Below are 25,207 nucleotides of genomic sequence, written 5' to 3' on the forward strand. Positions count from 1 at the left end.
AATTGTTAAACCTTTTAAAAACTGATGCAGTTGACCAGGTTAAAACTGTACACTTTAATTGTCAAATAAAAATTAACCAAACATTACTCACATGAGTCATTGGATGAGTCTGTGGTGCACATTCAGGTGCACCACAGTCAACACTTTAGAACAATTGTTTGGCTTATTATTCATTAAACCTCATCAACTGAATTATTGCTTCCACTGATTGTCCGTCATGTCCTCAGCCTGTGCAATCTCATTTGACACAGTGGACTTTCAATGTTGTACTAATGAAAATTAAAAACTGTATGCACCTGCCCTCAAAGGGATATTATACCGATATTTAATGTTGGCATAACGCTAAGTCAACAGTACTTCCAAAGCTGCATTATATCTGACAAGAGGGAGTACTATCAAATGGACCTGAAACCAATTATCCACCATATAACTGGAAGAATTTGATGCTACAGTCAATGAAACTTTAGAATACGTTAAATAAGCAATATCGTGATTTATTCACATCTCATAAAAATCATGCATAGATTTCACCAACCCATTACAGTTATCATAGCTAAAAAAATTGCTAAGTATCCACTGCTAAAAAATCATCAATTCAAAAAATGTACTGGCAAATAGTATTTATTCCTTTGGATTTGAACTTCAATGTTTTTTTAACAGAAATTAGACAATACATAAATGCTACCTTAATGAAGATAACATACCAAAGTCAAACAAGGACTATTGTAAGAAGTATCCTGAACACATAATTGAACATATTGTGGATGAAATGAATTACTTATTTACATTGAATACATTGGGGGGTCCAGTATAGTTAATTAATGAAGGTTGTTTCAATAATTTTGTGTAATTATTACACAATTTCTAACCTCCACATTGGAAAAAATCCGCATTAACCCAGCATAACACTTCAACTCAAAATGTCCACAACAAACATGAATTCTGGAAAATTCAGGTCAGAAAAATATGTCACCAATAAGCATGGTTAATAACTATCCATCAAGTATTCAGATACATTGAAACTGATATTTTTTTCGCATTTAAGCTCCTCAATTTGGTGAAATATATATCACCACAAAACATCTTAGAATGATTTCTTACATGCAGCAAAATTAATACCACTGAATATCCAATTGCCTTGCCAAAGATGAACATAGAGGCTCCAATCCATTTATTAAGTGCAACAGAAACTTTCTGAAGCCCATTTTCTATGTTAGAATGTGACCAAAGATATATTACCAAGACATATTCAACCTCATTCTTTACAACACTAAGCACTGTTCTCATGAAAACAGAAACTGCTAAATAATTAGCAGCACAAAACCCAGAGCATAATCAAACCATTGCATCCAAACATTTCATCAAAGCAGGTAAAACTCCATTACATACTATTACACAGATGGCAGATGAGAGTAACAATCATACTTGGAAGTACTACACTGGCATGGAAAACACATCTTGGGCATAAGCGACCACAGACTGCCCTGAGCCTTGCCCACCCCAATCGGAGGTGCCCGTGGTGCCACTGGCGTTGGTGCTAACTCCCACCTAACTGCTCGTCTTCCCTCCCTCACTGCAGGAAGTCAGCCACCTCCTCGAGCTCCCGCTGCCGTGCCTCATGGTGGGCCCAACGTTTCTCTGCAAGTCCCTCACCCACGCGCCACTTGTCGTGGTATATTTGCTGCTGACAGCCCGGGCATCGCTTCCCACCTGCGCAAAAAACATCAAACACCCTTTAACAGGACATGCTGCAGTCCATTTCGGAACTGGATAGCAGGATCGCATTGAACATAATCAGTCAAAATATCATCAATAAAGCCAAACAAGATGCGTGTATGGAAAAAAATGGCAAAAGTAATTTAATATGCTATTGTTCCAATGCAACAATCTTTGTTTCACAGATGAAACCTTCCATAAGTCCTTAGAAAATTCAAGAGATGTCACTCTCAGTATTGGAATATGTTTGCTTTTAGTAAGCATCACCAATCACTGGACTGTTCTTATGGTTTCAGCTAAACCCATAAACCCATCACGTGGTATCATTTTCATAGTCAATTGCAACAACAAACTTTTGTTTATTTAAAAAAAAAGGAAAAATGAGTTTCGTGCCACAATTTTACATTTCTATTCTTAAGACTTAACTAGTACCGGGTGAACTCTATCATCAGCTACCAAAACATCCTTCAGGTTGATTATAGTGTTCGTGGTTCTTTTAGCTTGAGCTTCTGTAGTATGGTCAGTGCTCTGGGAAGAGATATGTAGTGCAGACACCTCTCTGTTGTTGTTCCTGTGTAGTGATTTGTGAAGATGGAAAAAATTGAGATTCGAACAGTGATTAAATACTTCATGAAGAAAGGTATGAAATCAAAGGAAATTCATGCCAGCTTTCAGAACACTCTGGGGGACTCTGCTCCTTCATATTCAACTTTTGCCAAGTGGACGAACGAATTTAAGCTTGGTCGGGACAGCTTTGATGATGAGCCATTCAGTGGTCAGTCAAAATGTGCCACTACCCCACACATTATTGCAGAAGTGCATAAAATTGTCACGGAGGATCGTCGACTGTTAGTGCGAGAAATTCCTGAAGCTCTAGGGATGTCATCTGAATGGGCATATGGGTATACCATCCCTGTATACCCCAGCAAGAAAACGGTGGTGCATGCAATGGAGCCGGAGCGGAGCCGGAAATGTAATGGCTTCCGTTTTCTGGGATGCAAAAGGGATTCTGCTGACCGGTTACCATCCTACTAGTCAAACAATTACTGGATAATACTACACTAACCTGCTTGAAAAACTACAGCAGAATATACATGAAAAGAGGTTAGATTCAGCAAGGAAGAGAGTCATCTTTCATGAAGACAATGCATGCCCAAACACAAGTGTCGTTGCCATGACAAAAATATGTGAACTAAGATAAGAATTGTTACTAAAACTCCTTTATTCGCATGATTTGGCTCCATCTCTTCCCCAAGCTCAAAATTTTCCTTGGTGGACAAAGATTCTCTTCAAAGAGAGAACTAATAGCTGAAGTAGATCCGTATTTTGCAAGTCTGCATTAATCTAATTTTGGGATGGGATCAAGACATTGGAACATCACTCAACCAAAAGCATAATTGAACGGGAAGGCTGCATTGAGAAATAAAAAAGTTTCAATGAGGTTAGCCACTTCTTTCTATTTGATTCCGAGAACTTTTCAAAATACCCTCATACGCAAGGAACTTTGCACGAAGTGGATATAATATTTAAGGGCGGCGTTCACTGTCTGCCCTAAGGATACGAATCCTTTGCGAACTGCATCTTTGGCCTAAAAGAAACAAATAGCATGGTGTTTACTTTGGACTAGCTCATTCTCGCCTTCTTGGCGTGAGGAGAATCCAGGTAGTGCAATTTAGAAATTTGGCACTTTATCTCAGTGTTGTATTTAGTGGCCATGCTTGTTTGCCAATAATTTCATTGTCCATAAAATGAGTCTCAATTCGCACACATTCATATAGTTCACTCCCGATCACTGAACGATTTTTCTTGCCAGTCAACAATTTAGGAACCGGCCAGGCACACACTTTTCCAGTTCAAATTGCCACTACTGATGCCATGCACAGTAGTTTTCAGAATGTGGAGTCTCCGCTATCATTTGCACACTCACTAGATGAATGGTATTCAAAAGACCAAAAACACGAGACACTTCGTCATCATTTTTGCTGGCTGACGACAGCCCAGAGTGGAATTCATCATCCACCACTCCCTGGCCCTCCTTATATGACTCGGACCACCTTGAAACTTGAGAATATAACAAAGCAGAGTCCCAAAGTATGCTTGCTGAATGATTTGGTAGGTCTTAGCACACTTTTGCTGAGTTTCACAGAGAACATACCATTTTTCAAGTGTTGAATTTATCACACATTGTAACACGTGCACCATCAGGAAGTTAACAGGAATAGCAACCCTGATGCTCCCTGGGTTTGGAGTGGTCTGAGCCAGGCAGAGCTGAAAATCTTCCTCTCACCTAACGCAACCGGTCTGAACATGCTGGGACCATGATGAGAGACAGAAAAATAACTGCATCACTATCCAGACACACCTGGTAGTCATAGCTGAGGCTTTCCACATGATATCTTTTTATTTTCAAACAGAGTTTATTGCAAAAGAGAATGGGAGAGTAACTGATATGAATTAGAGAGAGAGGTGAAAATTTTATTTTTCCAAATTCATTCTTTTCATCAGATTTCACTGAATAGAAGCCGGCCACAGCCCACCCTCCATAAATCGTCAAAATAGCATAGAGGAAGTTGTTTTAGAATATTTAAGGCTGCGGAAATCCAGGAATGCATGATTTACCGAAAATATATTAATTGTATTGTTAAAAGGATAGCAGGTCAGTAATCATAAGCATATTGGTAAGTTTTGGAACATGAATTTAATTTTTTATACCCTGATTGTGTTACCCAAATCTGTAGGAGTTGGCTTGTAATGGCAGCAGTTCATTTTCAATAAAATTGCAATGGACTGCACAATAATGCACGGTACTTCCAATCAGCCTGGATGGCCAATTTCCCTAAGGAGATTAATTTTTGTCCAGAAGCAACTCAAAGTAGAAGGGTTTATGTCTTTAATGGGAGTTGAACAGATGCTTTTGCATTGCTACCTCGATTTAAACACTTCATTCCTTCAAATTAAGTCTTATGGCACTCTTGCTAAAGTGAAATACTGAACACCATTACTGTAAGACCATGGTTTTCAGATGATGCCCACATTGTTCCATTTGGCTGAGCAATGGTTTGATGGTGCTGCAGTCAGTATTTTCATGTCCCAAGTTGTATAGGAGTAATCAAAAAAGTCTGAAGGCACATGAACAATCACTGCTGAAGTCTTCATGACAAACCATTGCTTTATGTCATCTCATCTTGGCTGGCCCCAGGGGCTGCCGGGTAACACCCTTGCCTGCCAATCCAGAGGTCATGGGTTCGAATCCCGCCGAGGTGGGTTTACCTCCCCCTAGGGCATGGATGCTTGTAATTGTCCTTATTCTAATGTATAAGGGTGTATAATGTGGAAGAAGGGACTATGAAGTCTCAATCTCATCCCAAAAAAATTGTTAAATAAATAAATAAATCTTCACATATCACTTCAATTCTAACTCTGCACATCCTATCTTAGGATTGGTTCTCTACGACAAATGGAAACAATCGCATCATGGGCTCTCTGCTTTCTCAAAAGCTGTTTTGTTAAATTACTCATCAATCACCCCTAATGTAATTAACTAAAGAAATTGCATAAATGTCTTTCTGTTCCTTTTTCGATGAGCTACAGTGATAGATGTTGCTGAAAAATTGATGGAGATGAAGTCTCTATATTTACACTATCAGAATTCACAAAGTGGAATATGAAAATCCATTCCAAAATCATCAGTAATCATTTTTTTAATTAAGAAACCAACATTTAATATACCTTGGGCATTGGATGAAAAAAATATACACAATATTGATCAAAACAACATTATTAGATACAAGTTCAATGAATAATAATGCAAATGACCCACTATGCAGCACTTCTGACAAGGGTTGACACTTGACCTATCATATTGAGATAAATGTTTGACCTTTTTAAAAGGAAAATAAAATTTGGATCATTTCATGAAAAAACCAAGAAATGGCCATTTTTTCAAAATGGCAGGTAAAATAACCAAATTTTTTTTGACCTTATTCTTAAAGATGAGTGTGGGATGAGGTTTGATGGCTCATTTCCAATCTAAATTTGATGCGTGCACTACGCGCAAACTTTCATTATGCAATTTTTTTTCAATATTATGCCTTAAAATATATTAAAGGCATAAAATGACATTTTCAGAGGAAAGTTTTTTCTTCTATTAAACAAAAATATTTTAATTTTTTCGACAGTTTTTTCAGAGCAGACTTCACTCATTAGCTGAGGATATCTGAGGATAGACACCGAGCACACAGATGAGTTAACTCTTTTTCAATTGAATTATTATGAAAACTTTAAGTACGGTCCATAAAATATTTTAAAACAATTAATTCTTTAAGCATTCTAAAGTTAAAAATTTAAATGTTTCAACTTTCAAAAGTGCCAACTCTTTAATTTTGCTCATTTTGTTCTCTTATGTCTTGAATGTAAAGTGCATTGTACCACAGATTTGAATCTGTGTTTTCTCATCACAAGAAGAAGAGAATTTTTCGATTTTTTACAAGAACAATTCTTTGGCTCTGATTTAAGGAGAAATTTCCCTGGTTTAGATTATTTCTCACAATGAAAAGTTAATACTTTGAGTGTCAAGGATTGTGTGGGTTACGTTGGGTGTATTTGGACTTGAAAGAGGGTCATCAACACACTAGATAAGTAAATTAATCAAAGATTACATTACTGGTGTCTGCTTTGAATGCGTTCTTGTACAATGGACTAGGTGCCATTAATGTTCATGCAAAATATGTGATAAGTTTGTTTTCATAGACTAATCCCAGGATTCTTTCTATTTTAAGCGTTTTTGTTGAACTTCTTTTTGTGGGATATGGAATGCAACACAAAAATAAAAACAATAAGACAGCAGAGAACATGCTTTTGCAGGAAGAACTGCAAGACCTGCATGAGGATGAATGAAGGGCAAATATGGGCCAGCTAAAGGCTACCAGAGAACAAAATCAAAGCCAAAAAGAATCAAACACATATGTGCAACCAAAAAGGACATGGTGATTGAACCCCAAGTGGTTGATGTAACATAACCACCACAGTTATTACCCCCCCGAATGTCCGTTTAACGGGTGAAAGTAGAGCCCACCTGGTACTAAGCCCAACGGCGTCTGAAATTCATATATTAAGATAGGAGAGGGGTCAACTCCTTCCCCTGTGCCACCTATGGATTCCAGGGAAATTTACCAGAAAAATCACTGAGCTTGGGTGAAATTAAGGGTTCCCGGAGAGGCAAGCCTGGGAATCGAACCCAAGCCCTCTGGTTAGTAGCCAAACACTCTACCCCTGGAATACCAAATCCCCCCACAATGTAACACAATGTGATTACCCATACGTCTTCAAAGCATTCATACTTCTAAATGTTAACAGATAAAAAAAATGTTCTAAGAAGCTAATCTCAAGAATGTATATCATTAGGCTGCATTTGTTGTCATAAGCCATCAATCAACATGGATAATTTTCAATACAATTGTTACCGATTGAGAAAAAAGAATTAAAAAATTTAAATCAATTTTGTACATTTTACAAAATATGCATTTGCTGGCATAACAATATGAGTCTACCACCAATCACCATAAAAATAATAAAAAAACACTAAACCAAAGTGCTAAGACAATGTTGTGGCATCTCCCGCAGTTTCTTTGGAATTTGCTAAGACAATATTCGCTGTAGAGGTAACAATGGTCTAGCCAATGTGGACAGAGTCTGGCCATGTACTGCAGGCCGTTAATTAAGGGGTGGTGGGAAGTAAGTTAAGGGGCAAGAAGTAAGAGAAGTCAATTAAAGGGTCAATACTCTCGTCTGCGCAAATTTACATTTGGCTTGCAAGTTTCTACGGATATTGCTGATAGTAATTATATTTCAATAAACACTGAGGTGGTACATTTGAAATTATGAATAAACCATTGCTCCATGAAACATAATTCATCCTCATCTAAATGTCATCCTCATAGTGTTACATTCCGCCAGCAGTGCAAGCAAAAAGTGAGGAGGTCAATTAAATCAAATATATCATCTGAGAGAAAACACATTTTGAAGACATTTTCAAAGATATCCATGGGCAGTTTTTTGAAATGATTAGTAACTGAATCAGGTAACATTTAGAAATGAATTTTACAACGTCTTACAAAATAATTGTAATTGCTTAAGTTTACTAAACATGAACATTTTTTTTAACAAAAAAAATTTCATTTTAAGAAACAATAGTAATACATTTTCTGTAGCATTTTCTTATAGGAAACACTATTTATGTATAACAAAATTTACCAAAATTACCAAAAAAGTGGACAGAATGAAAAAATTGGACAAGGGGTGTAAAAAAATAAAGAATTACTTTTCAGTTGCACAGCAATCTGTCTGCCTCGGCAAGGTCATATTTCGGAGAAAAATCTTGCAGGTGTTGTTGGATCGTTCACCTAGCATTTAGGGCTAACCAAACAAATGCCATACATACTTTTTTTTAAATTTATGCACACTGGTTGGGACCTTTTTCTCTCCTGGCCATGTGTTCTGCTACAAACTATACAATTCTTTTCTTTTCACCTAAAAGTTGCTCCAGTCTGACATTTGATCTACCTACACAAGGAGCTATGTACACGTAATACTTTGTCTCCCCAAGGCATTCCATCTCAAGAAACTCAATGATGCTTGTAGTACATTGATTCCTTGCCATCATTGCCACTGGACTCTTTTCTTTAAATATGATGAAAGAAAAGATAAAAAAAAGTATGTATTTCCTTGAGAACACACTTGCTTGGATCACATGCTTGCAAGGGAAAAAAGACACAAACTCAAAGCCAAAAGAGAACCATGTTCTTAGCTTACTATCTACAATGCCATCAAATCACAAAGAGCCCAAATGATTACTGAGGACAGAAGGCAAGGGAAAGTAATATGCTTGCATAGTATTGCTTTCAATAGTGTAATACTACCAAAGTCTTAGCAGTTTGTATCAAAACAGATTCATCATAAAGCATTCATGGTGAAATTTCTTCGTGAAAAGACCACACAATGAAAGAAACGAGCATGCCATTAGAATGAGCTTCCTCACAAGTAAATAGGTCAGTATAAGTATAACAGTAAGATTTATACCTTACGAGAGAAGTATTTAAAATAAAAATCATAAACACAGTAATCAATCCTAAGGTGGGTTTGGTAGGTGATGGTAGAGTTCATCCAGTACTAAGCCCGCATGTGCAATTCACACATCAGGGTATTAAGGGGGGCCAGTGCCTTTCCCTGGGCCGGCTACGGTTTCCCAGGAAGACCTGGAACTCAAAAAATCACAAAGCTTTGGTGGAGCTGAGGGTGCCCAGAGAGGTTTGCCTGAGAATTGAACATGTGTTCTCCAGCCAGTAGTCCAACACTCTTCCCTGGACTACCACGACCCCTTGTATTTAAAATAGAAAATTTAAATTTAAAAAAATTACAAAAAGCAAAGGTGTCATATTTATGACAAACAAAACAATACACAAGATGCAATAAAAATTCAATAAATTGTAGTGATTTAAACAATCGCTTATGTTTGATCCAATATATCGCCCTGCCACACTTCTCGTCCAAGATGCAAAAGCTGGAACATCGGCCCGTCACACTAAGAGGGTTAAAAATAGATGGCTACTTCATTCTATAAAATCTCATGAATCTCTATATATATAGTATATAGATATTTAATGAATATGAGATTTTATGACAGCAAAACCTTAGCTACTTTTGACAATAGCAGCAAAGAAGAGTTACAGTGAAATCGAAGTTTCTTTACACAATATCTGATCTGCCCTCCCATGAACTACAAACCTTGACCTGATGGAAGGGCTTGTAATGATAATTGCTAATGGTAGCTTCACCCAGTGCCAGATAGGCCAAAGGATAGGAGCCAGAAATATGGTCTCTGCAGCATCTGTTCTTCAGTCAGGCGGTTGCAAAGGCATCTGACCCCAGTGGGGCGGCCAGTAAGTGATGGTGTCATGTAAAAAACACTATTGAGGATGGCAACAGGAAACCACCTAAATCAGTAATCCCAACACTTTGTGATGGATAGGATAGAGGAAATGAGTCCTGGCAACTGTGGGACTCAGCCCAATAAACCGTGTATTGTGCCCTGCAGCAGGAGAGGCTACGCTTCTATGGTTGTCATCCCACAAAAACCTTGCAAAGCAAAATCTATGGCAGCAGGAGAGAAGATGCAGAAGAAGTAGACCAAATCAGTTAGAATAGGAACTTGGAATTTTAGGGCAATGCTGAGGGCAGGAAAATTAGAGAATATTTAGCAAGAGATAGAAAAAGGAAATCTATATATTTTAGGTCTAAGCAAGGTGAGATAGCTGGAAAGCGGGCATTACTGGAGTGATAGTTACAGAGTAGTCTACAGCAGAGGGGACGAGAAACAATGAGGGGTGGCCATAATATTGAATGAAAAGGTAGGAAGAAGCATAGTCAACAAAGAGCAAGGAACAAATAAAATATATAGTAACTCGTAGAGGTTAAGTAGAACAGACGAACTTGGTCATTGTTCAGGTATACATGCCATCAAGCAATCATAAGGAGGAAGAAGTCGATGGGATATATGATCAGTTAAGAGGACATAATCACTTGTGCTTGTGCAATGTAGGTGAAGGAAGAGGTGAGAGACTATGGGTTAGGCACTTGGAATGACTGCAGGGAGAAAGCAATAGAATTCTGCAGCAGACGGGGATTAGTCATCACCAACACTTGGTTTAGACACCAGAAAATACCAGGAAAATGCCAGGTGACTCAGAAAGGTATCACTTAAATTATATTATGTTTAGGCACAGGTTTAGTACCAGTGTGATCAATTCGCACAGCTATCCAAGAGCAGAAGAAGACTCTGATCACAATTTAGTTGCTATGAAGTGTAGCACCTGTTTCAAAAAGATGAGGCTGGGACAGTTGGTTAGGAAATGGAATGTAGAAGCATTAATTTGACTGACAAAGATGGAGTATCAGCAGGCTGTAGAGAAAATCATGAATGAGAGAAAATAGGGAATACAATATATATGGAGGAAACGATTTAAGAGGCATGGGAAGAACTGGAGGTAGGAATGAAATTGGGAGGGGAATCCGTAAAATCAGTTAGGTTTGTTGATGACCAAGCTTTAGTTTGTCAGTCAGCCAAGGGGTTGCAAGCATTGCTGCGGGTATTGGAAATTCAGTGAGATAGACATAGGATGAGAATCCACATCAATAAACAAAGGTGATGCGATTTGCCAGAAAGAGAAATGCCAAGGTTTACACCAAAATAGGAGGGCAAAACTACAGCAGATAGAACAGTTTACACATATCATAAGTGCTATTGAGCAAAATGGGCAAAGTAGTCAGGGCATAAGGAGAAGAATTGCACTAGGCAGAGGCTTTCACAAGGAGGAGGGAGTTGATGAGAGGGACGTTGAGTAAAGATGTTAAGAAAAGGCTCATTAAACCTTTAATATGGAGCATAGCTATGTACGGCGCGGAAACATGGTCACTGAAGCAGGAGGATAGATGAAGAATGGAGGCTTTAGAAATGTGGGTATGGAGGAGGATGGAGAAGGTGAAATGAACGGAAAAGAAAACAAATGAAAAAGCACTAAGTATGCTGGGCAAGGAGAGGGGTTTGTTGGGAGAAATCATGAGGAGGCAGGAAAAATGGAGGAAGGGCATATTGATCAAAAGTGGGCTGTTGAAGACCGTGATTTAGGGGAGAATGTTAGGCAAATGAGGAAAGGGCAGGAATAGAATAAGGATAGTCAGATCTTGTGCTTTCCCGGCATATCTGCTTAATGAACTTTTCTCGGGTCTTCCCCGGGTCAAGGGTTCCATGCTGACTCTAGAATCGTCCTCAGGGCAGATGAGTGACCTCATCAGCCCTGAGGACGATGCTCGAGTCGAGTATCGAAACATTGGCCAAGATGGAACCACTGACCCAGTGGAAGACCCTAGAAAACTTCATTAAATAGAATAGGAATGTTATATGGGGTGAAGGGAGGAAGAAAGTACATGGAGATGAAGAAGGATTTGTTGTGGAGTCGGATGTTTGGGTGTGTTTTGGGAGGAGTAGCAAAATATTTATTTGGTACTTGTGTCAAATCAAAACTTACCTTTACTGGTAGATTACCAACATAACAATAATTGATATTGAGAGAAGTTGCCTCGAGCATATGGTTCCCTCTACTGGTGCAGAAAGTCTGAAATTAAATGGTAATGGACTCCATTTCAGCGGACTCTAAAGTGAAATCCTGTACTAAAATGGGAAGTACTTCCAAGAGAGAATTTTAAGTTACTACTATATTTTTATCGTAGATATTTACTTTTTTATTTATCAGCAAAATTTCTTATTAGCTCAATACACTTCTCCCAGCTTTTTTTCAAATTTTTTTAAGCAATCCAGTGGCATTAAGTGGGGTTTCGAAAGATCATCAAAATAGACATCTTTCTGGCGATGACCACCTCGCTTGATTTGACTTTTTTCCAGCCAAGCCATTTTTTTCAAGTTTGGAAATAAAAAAGGGCACTGGGGGCCAAATCTTGTGAATATGGTGGGCGATACACTAAGCCAAACTTAACAATTAATTCCATAATTTTCAGCATCGAAACTCCATAGACATGCCCCTTTGCAGCATCTTGATGGATGACAAGTTTTTCTTTACCAAACAAGTAATATTTTTGTGATATCTTCACTCAGCCAGTGTTATAATGATGCATAACACTTCTCATTTGTCTTTTATGCAAGTGATCGATGTAGGTCGTTCCACGTGCATTCCAAATAACTCTGCCCATCCCCTAATTGGCTGATTTCACCGCCTTTGCCTTCTTTTGAGCCGGATCGCCTTTAGAAAGCCACTGTTTTGACTATTACTTTGCCTCTGGGATGCAGTACTACATCCATGCTTCATCCATAGTTATGCAGCGATACCGAAACTATTCAGGATTGCAACCGTAAGGCACCAATCCACCCTCCACATCGATCATACCATTGCATTTCTTCATTCTCCACTGTGAGTGAATGTGACACCCATCTTGCAGATTTTTTCACGCCAAATTTTTCGTGCAGAACTGAAAAAACTGTACTTTAAGATATGCCTCCGGCTTCAACTACATTGTGAACTTTGATTCGTCAGTCACTCGAAAATCGTATCTTGAATTTTGAGCATCAATAGTGAGGGAGTCACTTTCACTGGTTGCACCAAACAATGTTCATCATTTGTGAATGCAAGGGCACTTTTACCCTCGTCTACCCAATTGTAAATAGTCGAAAACACAGGAGCAGATGTACCACTAACTTCATCCAACTTGGCCTTGATTTATTTTGGTGTTAAGCCTTTTAAATAGACGTGATGACTGCATGCTCCTCTGCATGAAACTCATTTTTTTCCATTTTTCTAAATAAACTAAAGTTTGTTGCTTCAATAAACTATAAACATGAAAAAAGTGATAGATACATATGAAACTTTCACCGTAGTCTAATGATAGATGAGGTTTACTAAAAGCAAACCTTTTCTGATAATATGCAACCCATCTCTTAGATTTTCCAATGAGTTATTCAAGGAACCATACAGGGTGAAAATCTCTATATGTTGCTTCCTCTCAAAATATTGCACCACAAAAAATGCAAAAAAATGCTCTTGGGGCAATATTCATGTCAATTGCTGATTAACGCCAATAACAACATTCATCCGGAGAAACTACACTAAAATCAAATGAAATTCAAGTGCCGTCAATCAAGTTGTGTTGTGACATCACAGGATATCAGCTGAAATATTCTCAAATATTTTATCAACAAAAACAAATCATGAACCAATAACCCCAAACTCCAGATAATGCAAATATCGCCTAATCTGGACAACACCTGGCCCCATAATTTGGATTAGTGAAGATGGGTGAGGATCCTCTTTAAAAGTTCTCAGCCGCCCCCAAACATGGCATGAACATCTGCATGATTGTTTCTTTCATGTTGGCACAACTGCACCTAGATCCCACGTGAAATTGCAAGGCATTCCATCCAGCTGTTCGCTGTAGGCAGTCATTTGAATCAGTGCGCTGCTGAAAATGGAAAAATTTTAGCCTCGTGTAATGATAAAATTCTTCTTCAAACAAGGCTTTTGATGCCAACTGATATTAATTTGAGGATTGTAAACGTACATGGGGACTTCCCTCCTTCAAGTTCCACCATGAAGGAATGGGCGGCAGAGTTTTAATGTGACTGTGAGAGCTTCCAAGGTGATCGACGTGAAGGCTGTCCAAAAAATGCAAACACACCGGAAATCATCAAACAATTACACACTATGACTATGGAAGATCGGCATACGAAGGAACGTGAAATCGATAATACTTTATGATATCAAAGAATGCGTTGGTTACATTTTGTGCAAGGAATTGCTAATGGCAAAGCTTTGTGCGAGATGGTGCCACACATGCTCACTGTGGAACAAAAATGCATTCGGGCAACAATTTCCAAACAGTGTTTGACATGCTTTACGAAAAACAAGAATGATTTTCAGAATTTTTATGCGACAAAGGATGAAATATGTATTCGCCAATACACGCCTGAATCAAAACACAATCCATGCAGTGAATATAGGCCGGTTCTTCAACTCTGAAGAAGGCAAAGGAGCCATGGCCAAGAAAGGTCATAGTGTCAGTTTTCTGGGATGCAAAAGGACGTCTGTTGATCAATTATCTTGAAAAAGGTAAAAAAATAACAGGGGCGTACTTTTATAACCTTCTAACAAAATTGGATGCAAAAACTTGTGAAAGCAGACCCGACTTGTGGAGGAAAAACCGTTTTCCATCAGGAAAACCTGCACCTGCCCACGAAAGTGTCGTGGTGACCGGGAAATTGAGGGACTTACACAATGAAGTGCTGGATTTGTCTCCCTTGGACTTCCCCACCTCTCCCGAAAGCTCAAAAGTTTCTTCACTGATTGATACTTTTTGCCCAATCGTGATGCAATTGCAGCTGTAGGCGAGTACTTCACAGCACTTCCAGAAGAACACTACAGAGGTGGGATAATGGCACCGGAATACCACTAGATGAAATGTTTTGATATCACAGGCGATTATTAAATAACTTCGGGAGTGGCCGTGACAGTAACTTTTAATGGAGTCATCTGCTAATACTATATGTAGAGTAAAAAGTAAAAATCATTCATCCCGGTCTAGGCAAATGATTTTTAAACTTTGCTTTGCTGTATTTTTAAGGTCATTATGTCAAAAAATAAAACTTTTTTGAAAACATAAATTGTCATTTCCATCATCAGGCCGATCTTTTCTGATCACCCCTGTATTACAGCATAGATGAAAAAATACAAACACTGGCTGCCACGTAGTTTTCAAGTGTTTGTCTTCTCCAGCTTTCACCTTAATTGCGACAAGTGCCTTCCCGCAAAAAACCTCGTAGAATTTTCATGAGCACAAAAAGTGATTGACAGATGATACTTAACAAATATGATTTAGTTTCACACAATTAATCAGCAGCAGCCTTCTCCAGTTCAAAATTAATTTCGCAGCACCTACAAGATATGTTCACAGATGACTCTCGTGCAATCTCTGTACCTCCATAACATTCTCGAAGACTATTTCTCCAAGACCAAAATTTTTCTTGGTTTACTAATGAAGACAATATTTTGGGGGCATCCCCATTCACTGACACTATGTTGACACTGCCCAACATGCCCAGTGTCATGAAGTCAACGCTATGGAGAAGATACTCACCTTTGAATGGAGGCGTTTTCATGTAAGTGATAAGGCAGCATAGATGGAATAAATGGCCACAATAAACCCTCTCCACATGCTTGCCAGCAGATTCGTTGACTTCAGCTCCCTTTGGGGATTATAAAAAAAGGAAATTTTCACATCAGTACTTCCACACAACTCTCTTGCCTAAATAACAATGTGGTCAGAGAGAATGTTGAAATTCAGCGGCATAAAACTTAAAGGATTAAGAAACTTAAGAATGTCCATCATATTTTCTTGGGATAATTAATCAAGGTGTTTTCACACTGCCTACCTCAATACTTAGAGTTTTGTCACATCATCACTCAACTGATCGCCAAACAGGGGTCAGATGCCACTGCAGTCACCTCAATGACAAAGAGATGCTGCGTGCAAACTACCTTTCATCTGACCTCTATCCTTAGACCTACCAGGAGTAATATATCTTTGCTCCCACCAGCACAGATCTTAGAAGTCATCAGAATCTCACTAACAGCATCTCTGGACCCATGGGTGGCAAAGAGGGGAAGTCCAGGATTGGGCAACAGCAGTCAGTCAACTAGGTCTATGTTTAGTACTTGTTCCTCGAGCATATTGGTGCCTTATTTTTTTAAAAATGACGTGATTAACAAGTGACACAATTCATGTATGCTTCAATGACCATGTTTCCCCACTGTACACAACTACTCGCCATATTAAAGTTTTAATGAGCTGTTTCTTAACATCCTCAATTCCATTAACCTTTGTGAAACCTTCTTTGCCTAGTGCCATTCTTTTCCTCACGTCCCTCCTACTCTGACTATTTTGGTCCTAATCACTTTTGAGGTTTGTAATCTGTTCCACTTGCTCCAGTTTTTGCCCTCCTATTTTAGTGTTTAACTAAGCCTTTCTTTCTCTGGAAAACTGCATAACCTTTGTTTTATTTGCATTTAATCTCATCCCACATCTATTGCACTGAATTTCCAATTCACTCAGCAATGCTTGCAACCCCTTGGTTGACTGACAAACTGAAGCTTGATCAATAGCAAATGCAACTGATTTTATGGATCTACTTTCATTCCTATCTCCTGTTCCTCCCATGCCTCTTTAATCATTTCCTCCACAAATACGCTGAACAGCACTGGTGACACTGGACAACCCTGCCTTACACCTCTTCCTAACACTGCCCATCTGGACTCTATGTCCCCGTCCACACTCGCACCTGAGCAGTCTGAGACATGTACAGGTTGTGGATTAACCTCCTCTCCCTCCAATCTATTCCTATTTTCTGCAATATACTCATTAGTTTTTTTCAATCCACTCTATCACACGCCTTTTTGAAAGCTACAAAACAGGCAAATACGTCCTGATTGTATTCTGTTATCCTTTTGATTAGTTATCTTTTTACTGCAATGACATCGCTTGTGTCTCTGCCCTTCTTAAACCCAAACTGATCATTCCCTCAGCAATCATTTGCCCTGCTCTCCATCCTTTTGTTGTTGATACTGAGAACCACTTCAGCTGCAGGCAAAACTTAGTTCTGTAGTGCTCACATGACATAACCTTAACCTTTTTCGGAATACAAACTAACCCTAATCTCACCAAGTCTGCCTGTCACATTCCTTGCCTATAGATGCTACATATCAGTCCATAGAGAATCTTCCTCCAACATCTTCCTAAACCTTTTAGCAGGAATGTTGTCCACTCCCATGGCCTTGGTGGATTTCATTTCCCTTAATACCCATTCCATCTCATCGTTGAGTATGCTTGGACATTAGGCATCTTCATTAACACCATATTCTCTTTCTATGTCTAACCTTGCTGGCCTTAGTTCTTTACATGCATGCAGTTATTCTATATATTCCTTTCATCTCTCCTGGATCTTTCCTGCTTCAACTATTATTTTACCTGACTAATCTCTAACTGTTGACACAGACCTTCCCTTCCTACCTCCCAATTTCATTTTAACCTTCTTGTATAGTGCACCAATTTCACCATTACTCTGCAAAAACTTTCCATATCCTTGCATTGCTTCTTCCACCATGCTTCTTTTTCTCTATTTGTTATGTCTCAATTTATTACTTAACTCTTTGTGATTCCTTCTACCCCTCCATTTACACTCTTCCATTTCCTTCTGTCATCTATCTTTCTAATTATTTCATCCGTGATCCATGGCTTCCTTTTTGTTTTCCAATTAACACTTACCAAAGTTTCTTTTGTGCCTTTCGATATCCCTTTTTTGACATATTCTCATTTTCTCTCACTCATGATTTTCTCTACATCAAGCTGATACTCCTTCCTGGTCAGTCAAGTTAATGCTTCCACATTCCATTCCCTAACCCACCATCCCGGCCGTATCTTTTTGAAACAGGTGCTATAGTTCATAACAACTTAATTGTGATTAAGAGTCCGCTTCCTCTCCTGGGTAGCTGTGCGAATTAAGCACACCAGTACTAAACCTGTGCCTCACTACAATATTATCTAACTGATTTTTCCTGAGTCACGGGGCATTTTCCTAGTCTTTTCTGGTGTCTAAACAAGTGTTGGTGATGACTAACCCCCGTCTGCTGCAGAATTCTATTGCTTTCTCCCCCCAATCATTCCTTGTGCCTAAACCGTAATCCCACAACTCTTCCTTCGCCTACCGTCGCATTCCAATCACCCATCACTACCACATGTTTTCCTGCAGGATTACGTCCTCTAACTGATCGCATATCCTATTGACTTCTTCCTCCCTATGATTACTTCATGGCATGTATACCTGAACAATGACCAAGTTCATCAGTTCTGCTTTTACCTCTACCAGTAATATTTTATCCGTTGCTTGCTCTATTCTAACTATGCTTCTTCCTACCTTTTTATTCTTCATAATTGCCATTCCTTGCTTACTCTCGTCCCCTCCACTGTGTACTGCTCCATAACTATCACTCCAATAACCTCCATTATCCTTCCATTTCATCTTGCATAAACCTAAAATGTCTATATTTCCTATTTCCATCTCTCACTTTATAGTCTCTAACTTTCCTGCCATCAAAATTGTCCTAACACTACTAAGTTCCCATTTTAACTGACTCCGTCTTCTTTTTCTGCAACTTCTGTCCTGCTGCCGTAGATTTTGCTTTGTAAGTTTTTTGTGGGATGATGGCCATAGAAGCCTTGCCTCTCCCACAGCTGGGCAAAACACATGGCTGATTGGGATGAGTCCTGTAGTTGTCAGGACTAATTTTCTATATTCTGTCCATCATTAAGTCTTGGGAATGATAATTGAGGTGGTTTCCCGTTGTCTTCCTCAATAGTGTTTTTGACATGACACCATCACTTACTGGCCGCCCCACTGGGGTCGGGTGCCTCCCTGAGGAACAATAATTATGTGGACTACTTTTCCTCTGACTCCTAACCTTCGACCTATCTGGCACGGGTAACCCTACCAGGAGCAATCATCATTGCTCCTCCCAGCACAGCTCTAGGGGGCTTTGGAACGCACAAGCCCTTCTACCACGTCAAGGTTGTAGTCTAAGGGAGAGGTCCAAGATTATATGCATTATAATTATGTAATTCATCAATCAGTGACTTTAAAAAAAATGATTCAAAGCTAAAAGAAACTTGCCTGTTATTTCCACTCCACTGCATTGATTACCATTCTTTTCTAATATCATCCCCACCAAAATTAATCCATTTAGAATAATTTGCTCAGTGGTGTTAAAATCTGAACATCAGTAGGAATTACTTTTTAAATATTATATTTCATGTAAACTTTGAATATACCCTGTGGCTCTATGCTATTTTTATTGTCTTTATTTATATGCAATCAAAAATAATTATTGCTGTGCTTACACTTTCCTTCATTAAAATTGATGTTCCATGATGACCAGGAAGATTTTGTTAATAAAACCAGTCATCTTGGTTACCTCTATGCTAAGTTAGCATCAATGATAACTACTGATTGGACCAGACATAAAACTGTGCCTATGGGACACATCCCAGGGTAAATAATATATTCATTCGCTCATCCCCAGTACGAGGTAATTCAGAGCATATCACTTGTACAAGTCTGATGCCTTGTCTTCAAAGAAAATAAAAGGTGAGTATAGATTGGCGGCTTTTGAGATGTTTATAGAGAAGATTTAAAAGTGATTTGGTAGGAAAAATAACATTTTAAATGATAAGGGAAAAGAGAAAAATTAAGCTGCTGCTAGGTGAAATCTGAATAATACAGAAAATTGTGGATGTAAGAAAATACTGAGAGGAGGTGACGTGTTGGATGGAGACCATAACATGATGGGGAGGACTGTTACCAAAGGGTGGCAGGGGAATGAAGAGAATAAGCTCTTTGGAAATGGCAAGAAATTAGATATGAAACATGGAATATGGAAAACTAAATATGCCTTGTGCATGAAGTTATATTTTGATGGGTTTCTTTTGCTAATTAAAAATATTGTCTCATGAAAAATAATTCCAATAATGCGGCTTTTTTGAAATAAATTCTTAATAATGCTATGTTCATGGAAGCCAATTGCTTGCATTTGAATTCAGACTTCATACACTTTCCCCATTTGGTTTATACTCCAAGAACAACTGACATGTGCTGTTCTTCCACTTGAGATTTTTTCATTTATTCATTAAACAATTACCCAAAAAACAGCCAAATTGGTCTTTTCAGTGGATTATTAACAAAGTGATCCATTAATAAGGAATAATAAATAATTACAAAATACATAACAAGGAGAGAATACGGTTAAATATCATTTACATTATGGGAAACATGATTTAGTTTACAGGGAATTACTCAATACTTGTGCTGGAAACATGAGGTAGATAAGTCCAAAAATGAACCATAAGTCCCAGGAAAATGATTAGAGGGGAAGTCAGTCGATTTAGGTCAAGCAAGATGATGGAGGGATGAGATATCAATTTCAGAAGAAAGCGGAATGAGAGAATTGGAGGCGTGCAGGAGGCGGTATACTATAAGAGATCTCTGCGTGTCTCATTTGGCGAGAGGAGATATGGAAGAGATTTTCGGTAGAGGATTTTGTGAGACCTATAGTGGCCGCTCATGATCCCGTGGAGAATATTTTTGAAATCAGCAAGTGTGTCTCAAGTGGAGGGAAGTAATACTAAGTTTGGAGAGCAGTTAGCACTTGGTGAGATTTCAAAAAGAGGGTACACACTAAATCATGCTATGTTAACAAAGAAATATGAAGGTCTGTCTAAAATTTTAAGGTTGGTGGGACAAACTGTCGACCGATGGGGGAAAATTAGCATAGTATGGGAAGAATGCAACCAGAAAATACTGCCTTGAGAGCAAAAGGATTGTCAATTTTGGTGAACCTGTATTGGAGAGACTGACTAGAGAAGAACTGGCACTAAAAGGCAACCCCTTATTGATATGGCACAACACATGGATATGATTGGAAACATCCACAAATTTTCTCCCCAGGTCAGCCATACCTTCCAGTAACCTTCCTCTCCCAGGCAGAGCATTTCTTGACAAGGAGTGGTCACCATGGGATCTCCACACTGTTGGGTACTTACCGAGGGGTCTGGAGGGAGGCACTTCTCCTTGCAAAACTGGCAGTTCTCTTTGGGTAGCTGCCGCAGCTGCCCCACCAGGAATGAAACCACTGGCTCCAGTGATGCCTTGGGCTGAAAGATTTCCTTTGAAGACTGTTTGCCCTTTTTGAACAGAGGAGGCTCAATGCACTGACGAGAAATTTCTTTTGACTGGGCAATGATCCAACGATTAAACATTGGTGGCAAATTTGTCTCGGCTTCATCCAACCTGAGTACCAGGAGAAAGAGGGCATTGTTAATAATATATACTCACTGTCCAGAAATTTGTAGTTTACACACAAGTATAGGACACATCAATGTAGGCAATAGTATATGTAATATATAATAAGGGGCTCAGGATGGTGTGGCGGCTTACACACCGGCTTCCCACGGAGAGGGCCCGGGTTCAAATCCTGGAGACAACAAATAATTTTCAGTGGTTTCCCGATCCATACTAGAGGAGCTTTGTGGAGAGCACTTTGAGTGAGTACGATGTCCATTGGATGGGATGTGAAACTGCAGACCCCTTGGCACCTTTCAACAAGAGTAGGCTAATGCCAACGCCAGGTTTCTCTCCACCCTACCTTAGCTGTCGGTTTCCAACCATAAAAACTGCTACTATACGAGGGTAATCCCAAAAGTACCAACCCCACAAAGAAAACACAAAAATTTTGGAAAAAAACAAATTTATTTTTCAACATAATCTCCTTTCAGCTCCATACACTTTTCCCAGCGATGTTCAATTAGTTTGATACCCTTTTAATAATAAGAACTGTCTTGCTCCTCAAAAAAGCCATTAACTGTCAACATAAGTTCTTCTTTAAATGACAATGAATCTCAGTAGGATTCACTTTTTCAGCAGTTAAAAAGTCAATACCAGCTCGCTGTTTAACTTGCGTTGACATAGCACTAGAACACGTCTCAATACTTATGCTTCTTGAAATACACTGGATGAACGCCATGCTCAAACATGTGTATGTTTATTGAGTGAGAATGTTGCTTCCCGTGCCACCTGGCATGTTTCTGAAGGTCATTTTGTCCGCGTTCTACAAGCATGTGTGCATTACTTTTCAGCCTACCCTCATATAATCCATGAACTCTTCCCGATTATTCATAGCATTCAGTCCACATTACCATTATTCCCACATTGTCCCTCCAATTCGTTTAATGCCCATCAAGCTTTTGAGACATCTTCAAGACCACCTGCGGACCCCCTCTCTCCTCTTCACACCATGCAACTGCCCACACAGCAAATGCTGCCGTCTCCTTCCACCTGCCACCTCTTCGACTACCAAATTCCAATCTAAGACTTATTCTTTTGCCACATGCACTTCAAGACACATCATACACAGCCTCTCCTCTAACTTCTGCCCTGCCTTCAACGTGGGTGAGTGCACCACCACCCTTTCCCTCTGATTGAATAACCACCCCACTATTCCACCAAATCTCCCGTCTTCCTCAATTCTCCCATCCCTACTCACACTGCTTCCCACAAGCAATCAACCATTTCTACATTTCAGTGATTGAAACTCTTCCCAAATCCACAAGCAGTATAGAGGTATTCTCACCTGAGATGGTGCACATCTGGGTGGAAAATCTGGGTGCGTCAGGCATTTAAATCTCCCGGAATGTCCTCAGCCCACTTCAACCATCCAATAGCCGCCTCCACATCCCCTTGCCCATTCCCTATCCATCCCTTACCTCTCCCCCTCACATATCCTCTCCGCTCCTCCCTCAAGACTGGCATTTTGATGATGGTCATTCCGTCAAAGCTAGATATGTGAGTGCCCTTCCTCCGAGTATAAATGTTTCAATCAAAGATTTTATACATTTGTGTCATCGCTGAAGAGCATTTATAGTAATATTAGTTTTAGGGGAGGCGACCGACAGCTAAGGTCATTTGTGCCGTTAGGGATGGATGGGAATAGTGGAAGGGTGGAGAGAAACCTGGCGTCGGCATTAGCCTACTCTTAACGAAAGGCGCCAAGGGGTCCGCAGTTAAACGTCTCTTCTGAGGGATGGTGTACTCACTCAAAGTGCTCTCCACAAAGCACATGAAGTAGGGATCGAGGTACCACTGAAAAATATCTAACATCTCCAGGATTCGAACCCAGGTCCTCTAGGTGAGCAGCCAGTATGTTAGCCACTCCGATCCCAAAGAGCATTCGTTTTCAAAGATATTGTGTTTTGGGAGAGGAATATATATACTTTAGGGTGTAGGAATTTTGAAAAAATCTTTAATATCTCCAAGCAAGGAAAACTATACCAAGTGAAAAATGGTTGTTAAGATAACACAAATATAAAAGAATGATAATCTCACCTGACAGTTTGCTCTGGATACTCATCAGGTACTAATATCTTGGCTTTCAAAAAGTAGGATTCTTGACAGACCTTAATGCTGATAGTTGAATTCTTTTGTTTTAGCTTGAACTCATCAGCTTCAGTGATCAATTTTTTCCTTATGGAAGCAATTTCATCGTAGCAGCAGGAGAGTGGATTCTCATCAATAAAGTTTCGAACGAACTTCAAAATGGGTAAAACCTGAGAAACAAGGCAAGTGAATATGTATTGTTAAAGTCAATTTTGCTGTCAGCAAGCTAACAACTGAAATTAGAAAGCCTAACGGGTGCCTTACTAATATTTTATGGTACAACCATATTTACAAAATAAACAGATAAATTAAATTAAATTTTTTAAAATGTATTTAATGCAAACGTATATTATGCCATTTTCACAAAAAAGAGTAAGAAAAAAGTCAACTGAGAATCATTGTGGAAGGTACCATTCCAACTATTTGTAAGCCGATCAATGTGTTTATTTATTAAGGTATACATAAATTATAATATCAGGGCTTGGAGATGGCATTCATAAGAAAACAAATATTTGTGTCAGCTCTTGATCTCAAAAATGATGGGCAAATAAAATTGTCTTAGCTGAAGTCCAAAACAAATATTTACGTCTGCACCCTAAGTGCAAACCAAAACAAAATGAATAGTTTTGCAAATTAACCCTTTACCTGGGGTTTCCCAAGAAGTTTCTTGGCTTCACTTTCGCATATTGACGTCAATCCATCCAATAACTTGGGAGATAAAATTTTACTTTTTAGTTCAATAATAATGCAAGACTTGGGATAATCAGCTGGAAACTGGATACACACAACGAGATGCTTGTAGCTTGTGCGTCTGAAACAGCACATAAGGCTCTTAAAAATTTAGTTCTGGTCCAAACTAATCATCTCAGCATAAGTTCTCTTCCTGGTCAAATTTAAACTACAAACGAACATTTTCGTGAATAGGTGTGGTTATAATACGTATATAATGTATGGTTTGGAAAGAAAAATCGGTTTCTTCCACATAAGTAGTTACAGGAAATGATGGAATAGTTTTCCAAGATTCACACGAAACAAACTTCGATTAATTTAGCTTTGAGGTAACCAACCTTATTTCGACCCTGACCATTGTCGGCACACAGGAGACGAGTTTACTACCTTGGACGACATGTTCACAGAGTTTTTTAACTTCATCGAGTTCTTCTGCGATTAATCCCATAGAAATTTACGCGCCTTTGGGTAATATCCTATATATATGTAGAAAAACACGGTTGCCAAGGGTTTGAAAATGTTCCCGAAAGACGAAAGCGAGCATACAATATCACGTATATAGTAACGGAAATGGGAAGCACGTTCTTCAAATCATGTGATTGGAAAACTGAAATTGAATTGCAACTAGTTCAAAAGTTACAACTTGAAGATTAGGTACGGAAACGTAAACAGTAAGCCAATTTATATACGGATGTTGAAAATTCCTAAGAATAGGAAATGCGTAAGTTGCTTAACAGCAACAATACTACAACTCTCTCAAGTACGACCCAAAAGGTGCCCCTCAGAGATTTTCTTTCAAAACTCGCAGTAAGATGGCCAACATTGTAAAATAAACGCCGCTGTTAATATTTTACAGCCATACATACAGCCACTTTCAAGTACATACTGGTAAACAAAAGCGAAGCCAGGTCACGTGACCGCAGCCAGTAATCGCTTGAGAGTTCGGAGCGGGCAGTTTGATGAAGGTGTACAATGTTGAGATTAATTCGTTGCACGCCAATGGTTATTTCGCGGTAACTGAAAAGTACACAGTATGCATGATTATTCATACATCTCCCTTAGAAATGTTTCTGCGCATCCGTTTACGAATGCTTTCCATACTTATGAAAATATAGTCGCAAGTAAGACGATTTTTGGTGTTCCGGTGGTAACATACATTACAGTGAA

General features: G+C 39.0%; 1 protein-coding gene across 2 annotated transcripts; it reads right to left on the minus strand.

The window, feature by feature from the left end:
- Nucleotides 1–521: 521 nt before the first annotated feature.
- Nucleotides 522–24,913, minus strand: LOC139698047 (uncharacterized). 2 transcript variants are annotated; one of them, XM_071596909.1, is made up of 6 exons: nt 24,379–24,913; nt 23,957–24,122; nt 23,261–23,481; nt 20,923–21,169; nt 15,412–15,520; nt 522–1,710 (listed from the first exon to the last, which is right to left on the minus strand). In XM_071596909.1, the coding sequence occupies exons 1-6, from the start codon at nt 24,486–24,488 to the stop codon at nt 1,571–1,573; spliced, it is 993 nt and encodes a 330-aa protein (XP_071453010.1). In that variant the 5' UTR covers nt 24,489–24,913; the 3' UTR covers nt 522–1,570. The 2 variants fall into 2 exon arrangements, with proteins under 2 accessions (XP_071453010.1, XP_071453009.1); XM_071596908.1 differs by having other exon boundaries at nt 522–1,733.
- Between the last annotated feature and the right edge of the window lie 294 nt (nt 24,914–25,207).

Source organism: Hetaerina americana, unplaced genomic scaffold, assembly GCF_022747635.1.
Source record: "Hetaerina americana unplaced genomic scaffold, ioHetAmer1.1.p SCAF_8, whole genome shotgun sequence".
NCBI classification, from domain to species: domain Eukaryota; kingdom Metazoa; phylum Arthropoda; class Insecta; order Odonata; family Calopterygidae; genus Hetaerina; species Hetaerina americana.